Below are 9,738 nucleotides of genomic sequence, written 5' to 3' on the forward strand. Positions count from 1 at the left end.
ATGTCCACATGGTGATTGATGAGTGACCCATTCATGCATTTGTCTTGAAAAATGATTCGACACTCTCCGTTTGGGATGGTGGGATGTCCTCTCTCTATCCACCAATCTCCGTCCATTCCTCTCCATCTCTCGGTTTTTATTGCCTCTAAGCGAGTCTTCAAAGAGCCTGTAGCCTGTAATTAGGGGGCGGGCTCCCCGTGCCTCAAAACACTTCCCCGCGTTAGTGCCCAAGTTCTCCCAAACTGTCCCGGGACTCAGAGCTGCGCTTCTCCCGCTCCCCTCAGCTTCCTTAGGATTTTGTTTCTCAGGGATGGCCGCATCTATTCTGGAGGTAGGGAATGTAATTGTAAGTCGATTTTTCTTCTTCTTTTCTTTCATACAAGCTAAACTTTTTATGATGTGAATGCTATTGAAATTCCAGATTACGTTTAGCCTATATTTTCAAGTCTGGTAGTTGTTAGACGGCATGAGGAAACCTAGAACAGTTTAGTTTGTGGGTTGAAGAATAATATATGGCTAAATATAAATCTATAATGTGCATTAATGACTTAACTTAAGTTGCTTTAAATCACCATTAAGACCTAAGGGTGAGCTGCTGACAGTTTGGCTCAGACTACCATGAAAAAAATTAAAAAGATAATGTAATAACAATCTCAGGTGGCCATGAGAAGCTGTACAGTTGGCAGTGGATGGAGCAAGAAATTAAGAGGACTGCAGGCATTATAGGAATAATAAAAGACTGTGATGAATCATTAATAACCTGAAAACTGGCTGCTTGTTGGAAGAGATGAATGGAGAGTTAGTCTGAATGAATTGTAATAGGTTATATGCTATACAAAGAGATGTAGTGCACCTGGACTGAAAGACAACATATTTATTCCCTATAGGATTTTCACAATAGTCTTATAATTATACCACAACAAGTAACACATCATTTATAGTAACATCAGTAAACTCACCATTACATATTGCCCAAATACTATAAAGTTCTATAGAAATATTACAGGAATATATTAGTAATTTTTTATTATTACAGTTTTATCCATGTGTACAGTGTGTGGTTACAATAGAAAGACCGACCTGATATGTTGGTGCTAGTTAGCTGCCACATGGGAAAGGGAAATACTCGAAAAAGTATTACATGAAATAGTTTGCATGTATACCAGAGAATTAGTTCACTTCAAAAGTAGGAAATGTTTTGATTCCTAAAAGGGCCAGTGGAGTTTCTGAATGTTTACATGAAATGGCATGTCATAAATTGACAATCAACATGATGATAAACAGAAACAATAGAACGTGCAAATCTGAAAGAAAATAAAACAGAACAATGGTGAGACCATTGTGACGCAATGTACAATTAGTGTGTCTAACATCTCCAATGACATGGTAATCATTAAAGGAAAAATAAAACACACCTGACAAGGTATGTGTGTCCTGTTATAAGAGGGACACAGTTACAGTTAGTATAGCATCTATACATGATTACACAATGTATGTTTATATATGTTGGGGACTGTGAAGACAAAACTTTAAAGCAAATATGAATGCAAAATTAAGAATAGCTTGTAGATAGTGGGTTAGTGAAACAAAAGTCAGGGACTCCGTCCTTTGCTGAGCAGAGCCGAACTTATAGAAGCATAAACATTCACTGCTTGAAATTGCCCTGACCACTTTGAAAACGGAGAGAGCAGGAAAAGCCAGCGGTGGCAGTCAGACATAAGTTTTTTATTAGAGTTGACACTGACAGAAGCAGCGGCAGCAAGCAGCCATTTCCTGCAGACAGTCTCATTTTCTCCCATGTCTCCTCCTCTCCAGGAAGACACACGCTATGGCTCCAGTCCTCTGGCTATGTTAACTGCTACATGTAACAAGTTTGGCAGCACAAGCCCCATCAGGGATTCTGCTACACCCGGTAAGACTGGTAGCACTACTCCAGTAAAGAAGTCCTACACCATGACCTCCGACCTTCAGACAGCTAAGAACGGGCGGACCGCAGACGGCAGTGGCCTGGCGGACTCCTACACTGGCTCCTTCACCACAGCTGGAGGAGGCGGTGGCGGGCTGCTTACCCCGACTGGAAGCCCCCCTCCTTCAGCCGGAGGCTACACTACAGAATATAACCCTTTCTCCCACTCCTTCCAGACCTCTGTCTCCCAGGACCCGTCTCTTTTAGTGTCCAAGGCCCATGCTACAGCCGATTGCCTCACCAGTGTCTATACCTCCCTGGATATGACACACCCCTATGGCTCCTGGTATAAAGCCGGTATCCACCCTGGCATTACTACTGCTCCAGCTAATGCCACATCCTCCTGGTGGGATGTCCACCCCAACTCCAACTGGCTGTCAGCAACCCAGCCCCAGTCGGACGGAGGTCTCCAGGCCTCCTTGCAGCCTGTAGCACCCCAGGCCTCCCTTAGCCCACAGCTGCCCAGTTACAGCACCGACTTTACACAACTCAACCCAGCTCCTTACCCTTCCGTGGGACTGGGCTCCTCCTCACATCTTCTCCAGCCCTCACAGCACATGCTGCCCCAGGACATGTATAAGCCCAAGCCTGTGCCAAGTGCAGGGCTGATTGAGAGTCCCATGGGCCTAAAGCCAGCTAGGGGATCAGGGGGCTACAGTGGAGGGGGCGCGCCCACCAGGTCCTCATGTGACTGCCCCAACTGCCAGGAGCTGGAGAGGCTGGGGGCCTCAGCTGCATCACTGAGGAAGAAGCCGGTCCACAGTTGCCACATCCCAGGCTGTGGGAAGGTGTATGGCAAGGCCTCCCACCTCAAAGCCCACCTGCGCTGGCACACTGGCGAGAGGCCCTTTGTTTGCAACTGGCTGTTCTGCGGGAAGCGCTTCACCCGCTCGGACGAACTGGAGAGGCATGTGCGCACCCACACGCGGGAGAAGAAGTTCACCTGTCTACTTTGCAACAAGCGTTTCACGCGCAGTGACCACCTCTCAAAGCACCAGAAGACCCATGCGGATTCTGCAATGCAGGGGAAAGCTGTAGCTGTGGAGGGAGACACAGATCCTCGGAGTGAAGAGACCACAGAGCTTAACACCGGCGCTGTACCCACCAATCCTGTGACAGACCAAATCACCAACGGAGATGAGAAGACTGGCACACCTAATGGAGTGGAGAACAGCAGTGGACTGTTGGAGATTTAACTTCATTAAGTCTTCTATCTAATACTATTTTGAGACATGGTGGGTTTGTTTTTTATGGTGACAAATTCACCTTTTAAAGAAAAAAAAAGACAGTATTTTGTGTCAAGACATACAAAGGATATCAGACCATGTTTGAAAAGACTTGATATGATAAATGACTGAACATGTTGCAGGTAGCAGTCACTTCATTTTATCTGGACCAAACACACACACACACACACACACACACACACACACAAGCAAATATGAGCAAGCCTGCAAACATACACCTATGCACAAATGTATGCAGACAGACAAACACGCACACACACACACACACACACACACACAAATAAAAGTAACCAAGCCAGGATGTACATGAACACAAATATGACATGCGCATGTGCACATACACATGCACAGAAATAACTATGCAAATGTGCAAGCATATATAATGCATCTATGCATGCACACACACACACACACACATACAAGTAAACACACCCATGCACACATTTTGTAGCCTATAGACATTTTCTGCCTTTCAAATGAGACAAACCACTGGGGAAATTTAATCTGCAAAAGCAGAAGGAAAAGAGCTCTGAAGCCACAAGAGGAAAGTAGTTTTAGAAGGAGACTCATGGTTAGAATGATGGAGTTGAGGGAGCATTGCATGCCTACAGAAAAATCTGATTTACAGCTGTTCTTTGATACTTATTAATTATTCTTGAAACAATCAATGGACAGTGTTACTTACTGCTTCTTGTTGCCGAAGACATTTTTTATGTAAAAAGTTTTTGCATTTTACTTTTGTTTGCTGTTTGCTTCTTGTCTAATTTAATTCCATATTTACATAAATAATCTAATTTATGTCTTAAATTATACGCATGGAAAATTATCTTGGACCCTGCAGGAAATATAATTCCTGAAATAACGCAAGGTGGTTGAAGCTGGCCAAAAAGAAAAGAAAATGCATTAAATTAAGATTTTTTTTCTTATTTATTAGTTATAAGGTGGAGTTTGGGGCTATGTTTTTAAAGATTTATTTATAGATCTTGAAGTTAGATGTGCGTGTAAACTATTTCTATATAATCTTTTAATTGTGAAGTCTTCCACACCTGGCAAAGTAATGATTAATAAGGGCTCCTCCTTGTTTGTACATACTATATATTTACAACCGTATATAGATATTGTTAGGTGTGTTATTTTTGTACTTTTTTTAAATGTATGATATATGTTTTGTGTAACTTTTGACATTGAAAAATATCTCTCTATGTTGCATCAGTTAAAACAAACCTAAACATTAGAGCTTAATTTGTTGATCATGTTGTTGTTACTTATGGTAGAATTTAACTACCACTGTTTACTGATTTGTTGTGAAAAAAAGGTATAGTATACTGTAAAAAGTGATAAAGCATTAAACCTTGTAAAAGGTAAACATGTTGTAAAAGTTGTGGTGTGGAATCATGACAATTTTGGTGCTTTTAAAAGTAAAGAAATTTCAAACGCATTCTTCTTCACTGGTGTTATTCGTACGCAAAGGTGTTTCAAGATGCAAAAATTTTAAGGCAGCCGTTCCTTGAGCCTGAAGCTCACTCCTGCACACTTCATTCCCTCCTCTCCTCGCTCACTGTCGTTCTTTTCATATCTTACTATATTTCCACCTTCACCATGGCCAACCAAATACTTTCATTATCTTTTGCAGCACAAACAAAGCCGTCCACTGAAGTGAAGCCTTAACTCCACACAATGACCCCCTTTCAGAGAGCCACTGTAGTTACACTCAAGACAATTACTCCACTCTCCAGCTTGAGAGGGGTAATTACTGAGAGCGATGCTCCAGCAGAGTCAGTAGAGAGGAGAAGAGGGGATTAGGACAGGGGAGCTGTGGTTGTATTGTTTATTGAGGGAGGCGGTCAAACAAAGGAGCCCAATTAAGGCAGGATGCAGGATGAAAGATGTGATGTGGAGATACGAATGCAGAGGACACGCTGGTCTGACCATCACGCCTATTTTACTGTCTGAAATGTCCAATGTGAGACCGCGCTGCCACTGTAGATGACATTTTCTTCAAGTTTAAGTCAAGACAAGTGGCACTCGTGTCTTTCTGTCCAGTTTTTTGTCAGGCCATTCAGGCTATAGTGCAGACTAATAAAAATACTTGAGGTGGGTGGACTACCCACTCTGCCTCAAGAAAGACTAAATGAAGCTTACAACATGTGCATTGAGTACTATAATAGAATTATAAAGAATCTTTGTTATCTTGGTTAACAGGTGGTGGTTGAAATAGATGATAAACATGTAAAACAATTTCAGAAATATGTTAAAATCCTTGTCCCCAACATCCGTCTAAAACTAATCATTTTACCAGTCTTTACAAAAGAGAAAACGCAATGGATAACAACCTTTTTTATATATATAAAAGTAAGGAGTTTCATTACAGAGGTGACAACCTGTGCAGCTGGAACCCCCCTGAAGCTACTGACTCTCCTGTTGTAACATTTACACTTCCCAGGCTGTATGGTTCCAATTTAGGGCTTCTAATGAGCTGTAGTTGAGGTCAATTTATATAAAACGTCCCGGGGCTGACTCTGTCATCAGGGACCGACATGTTTGTGGTGGTCTGAAGTGGGAGCACGGTCGAGTCCACAACATAAAAGGCAAACAGGGGGGAATGGGATATGGGTAGGGTGTGTCAGGCCAGCGGGCAAGGATGGGGGGTGGGGGGTTTAAGAAGACGGTCAGCGGCTTTTAAAACCTCTGCTGCTACTGGTATTCTCTGCCTTTTTAAAGCACATTCCCTCAGCAGTGGTGGTGGCATACTGTAGCCTTAACTCTATTTTTACTTCTTTTATTTAGAAAGCCAGGAAACATTAAGCGTCGCTTCAAATAAGGTCATAAAAAGAAAAATATACATGGAGTGACACACAGGGGCAAAAGAAGACGCTGGACAATCTGTTCCATATGGTTTGCCCTCATGCCCCTGTACTCATTTTACAGAATCAAATCACTGCAACACACAGACTTGTTAAAAATAAAAAGGTTATTCCAGACACACCTGTTAAAGCCATTACACAGCCCATTTCCGACCCAACTAACACAAAGAAACAATTTTAAAACATTCATTCAAGCAGTGTTTACTTTAGCCATAATTTCCACTTGATGAGCTACATAAACTTTTGCTTAATGAATAACACCAGGGAGTTTTCCGCTTTCTGAGATTTCAGCTGCTTAAAATGAGAGAACAACTCATCATGACATTTAGACCAAAATGCTAATGAAGCTCCTTTTCCTGTTATTATCTGGTCCTAAATGAATAGTCAAGTAAAACAATGGTCTGTGCTCTGACATGGCACTAAACCCTACCAATGAGTGCAGGGCGGGGGGGTTTTCGGAGCCATAATGCAGGACAAAAGCACAGGTGTCTGCAGGTGTGACTGGGCCTTTGTGGCAGAGCGGGGGGAGAAAGGGACAAGAATGTAAGCGCGCCCTGAAGCTCAGCAGTTAGGCCATAAGTAAAAACAAGATAAGGCTTTTTGGCAAAGGGGAAAAGGTAAACTGACCTGAGAGAACCATAACATGACCTGAAAGGTAGAGGAGGTCAGGCTATATAAAACAGGAGATGAAGAGGGAAACATAACAGATAAGAGAGGGCAAGAGGTAAAAAGGTCAGGCTATCTTGCAACTGTACCATATGCCATATGTGCATATCATTTTGAGCCATCATTTATATTTGTCAGGAATAGATACAGCAGCATGTTACAAAACAGCACAATAGATGTGTCTCTGTGATTAGGTGTTTTTTTCATTTATGCTGTAAACGTAGTACGCACTGTGCCAACATGCCTTTGAGTCCAGCTGATGCAACAGTCTTGTATCTTGCAGCACTGCGTCCTATCTCTCCTCACCGAATCATTATTACACTGGTGATGGAGATCAGAGCCCCCCCTCCCTCTCACTTCTGAAAAAACAAACAGCAGTCTGTGTGCCTTGCATCATCAAACTTGGGATTGCTTTTCAGATTTCCAACTCTAACCATACAATGTACATAGCATTTTTTAGCCTAGAACTACCTTTAAAGTTTAAAGGGAGTCCTCCCTTACTGCCCAATGTGCCAAATACAGCACTAAATGATGCCATTTTGTTTATAGGAACTGTGGGAGGGTTGTGGGTGACTCTGTGCCCCTTTAAAAAGATAATATGCTTCCCATTTAATGGCCTCCGGATGACAAATTGCTTCCAGGGGAAAATTAAGTTACGAAAATTGCATGTGTGATACGTAAAGACATATCCACTCTACTTAGGATGTTTGACATCCATAATTCAATTATACACAGCAGTAGGTGCAGTTAGGTTTTTTTAATAACCACATTTGCCCATAAGGCATGAATAAAGTAAATTATTTGGCTCCTTATCAGTGATCACAACTATTTCTCATCATGTAACATTAATGTACATTTACTAATCATTACAATTGATTAATTGTAAATTTTTTCACTGATAAGAAGAATAGCCATATCTCTTGGAGATTGTTGGAAAAACAGTAATCCCGACTAAAACCTAATACCCTTACAAATATCTAGAGTGCCCATAAACTGTTCTTTCCTCTTGAAAAGGCTTACTATCTTGTTGGTATTCTGACTAGCCCAAACCATTCTTGTTTGCTTTTTTTTTTGTACGTTCAAGCCACTAAATACTTCCTTGGAACATTTTAAGTGAAGGGATTTCAGAGAGACAGCGCAGAAAAGGGGTGGTGGATATCTAAAAACACTAAATCCTCTGGGGAAAAGGTAGAGAAAACACAATCAGGAAGACCTGCCACTAAAAGTACAGCAGTAAGTGAGAAAAGAGAAGGCCGGCCAAATAGCAAATTAATCTGGATTTGGATCAACTGAATGAGGAAACTGAAGAAGGAAAAAGAGTCAAGGAGGAAGGAGGGAGAAGAGAGAGACAGTAAGACAGACAGACACAGAGAGAGAGAGAGAGAGAGAGAGTCAAAATGCAGAAAAAGAACCGAGTGATTTGGGTTGGAAGCAGGAGCAGGGAGCCAGGGTTGGCAGGGTTTTGGTGGAGGAGTGTGGTGGTTCAGAAGTCCTCCAGCGCGAGGCGCCAGTGTGTCCGGCGGGGGCCCTGACCATGAGCTGCCTCACCCCCCCAGAGCCATGGCCACAAACCCCCTTCCCCCCTTCACCACCAGCACCGCCACCCATCCAACCCAAAACCCACTGGCAGGCAGCGCTTCACTGAAGCTGCTGCTGCATGTTTATTTAATATTCTGAAGAAATTGAAATATCTCTGTGGGTTAACGCACATACATACACAATTACATATCACTCACCCGCACACACGCATACATGCACTCATACGTTCACACACATCACCACCACAATATATAAATAAATAAAGTAGAGTAATAACGTTCTCTTGATCTGTGGCCAAGGATAGAGAGTCGGAGAAAATCTTTTTCAAATGGTGTTTTCAGAAGTGTAGAGGGAGGAGCGTGAACGTCTGACACTGCATGTTGCCTGAGCAGGCAGCATGTCTCCGCATGACTCCCACAGAGGAGAGAGAACACCACCAGAGTGGTTGACAAACAAGAAATAGTTCCCATGTGACAGGAACAGAGTGAGTTTGAAAAATAAATAAGGCCAAACAGTTACTAGCAAGAAACTAAAGAGACAGCTAGGTTTTGAAAGTATCCAGCCGACAAAACAATCCCACCCCCTCCCTTCAGACCTCCCTCCAAAAAACACATTTTTATACCCAATGAATGGCAAGCAGAGTGCACCTAGGTAGGTAGACAGGCAAGTAGGCCAGCCAATCATTTCATGTGGACCGAATAAAATGATGAAAGGATTGGCGCTGCGACAGCCACAGATACCGGATTTTTGTGTCAGAGCATTTAATTTACTGATTGCCGTCGGGATGTAAAGAGATTTTTAACAGAACAAAAATGAATTGTCTTCTCTGGCTTTAAATTTGCTGGTTTAAAGGTAAATAATACTTCCATCATACAATGATTCCATAAAAACAAAACCCTAAGCATTTGACATGTTAAGCAATTTAACAACTCTGAGTGTGTGGTCTGTGAATGAGAACATGTATATGAGGTGTTTGTGAAGTGTTAAATGAACGAATGTGCATGCCAGCCTTTTTCTGTGTGTCTGTGTGTGTGTGTATCCATGCATGAGTGCACACACGCACACATCCATAATGAGTCTCTGATCATTACAAAGCAATTCCTGCAGACAGAAATCCCTTAAACAGCCTCGGTTTTGGGCTTCATGCTATCCCCCTCCTGTCTCCTCTCTCCTCAACAGCCACCAACCACTGCTGCTGCCAAAAATAACACAGGAGCGCCACTCGAACCCGCGCCTCACCACAGCACAGCTTGGCCGCAAGAGAGGGATCAAAACACACACAAAAAAGGAAACACATCATATTGTGGAAGGAGGGAAAAAGAGCATTCATACAGCTCCATGCTTTAAGATATCTACTGATGATTTTGGCAACCAGAGAACCACACATATAATGCACCAGGCCAAGACAGGGAAAAGGAAAGTATGTTTGTGTCTATGTGTGCATGCATTTTGGATG

General features: G+C 42.6%; 1 protein-coding gene across 1 annotated transcript; it reads left to right on the forward strand.

Annotated features, from left to right (window-relative positions):
- Positions 1–233: 233 nt before the first annotated feature.
- sp7 (Sp7 transcription factor) lies at positions 234–4,651 on the forward strand. The gene is made up of 2 exons (XM_038696047.1): positions 234–346; positions 1,816–4,651. The coding sequence occupies exons 1-2, from the start codon at positions 311–313 to the stop codon at positions 3,160–3,162; spliced, it is 1,383 nt and encodes a 460-aa protein (XP_038551975.1). The 5' UTR covers positions 234–310; the 3' UTR covers positions 3,163–4,651.
- Positions 4,652–9,738: the final 5,087 nt, after the last annotated feature.

The sequence above is a fragment of the Micropterus salmoides genome, unplaced genomic scaffold (genome assembly GCF_014851395.1).
Source record: "Micropterus salmoides isolate LMB-PRFRI ecotype aquatic unplaced genomic scaffold, ASM1485139v1 Ms_hic_scaffold_4, whole genome shotgun sequence".
NCBI classification, from domain to species: Eukaryota; Metazoa; Chordata; class Actinopteri; order Centrarchiformes; family Centrarchidae; genus Micropterus; species Micropterus salmoides.

Excerpts from the sequence above, each read along its gene's own strand:
- sp7 (XM_038696047.1), top strand. The coding sequence starts at position 311 with ATGGCCGCATCTATTCTGGAGGTAGGGAATGTAATT. Across the intron at positions 347-1,815 it reads TGGAGGTAGGGAATGTAATT|GAAGACACACGCTATGGCTC; the intron begins GTAAGTCGATTT and ends CCTCCTCTCCAG.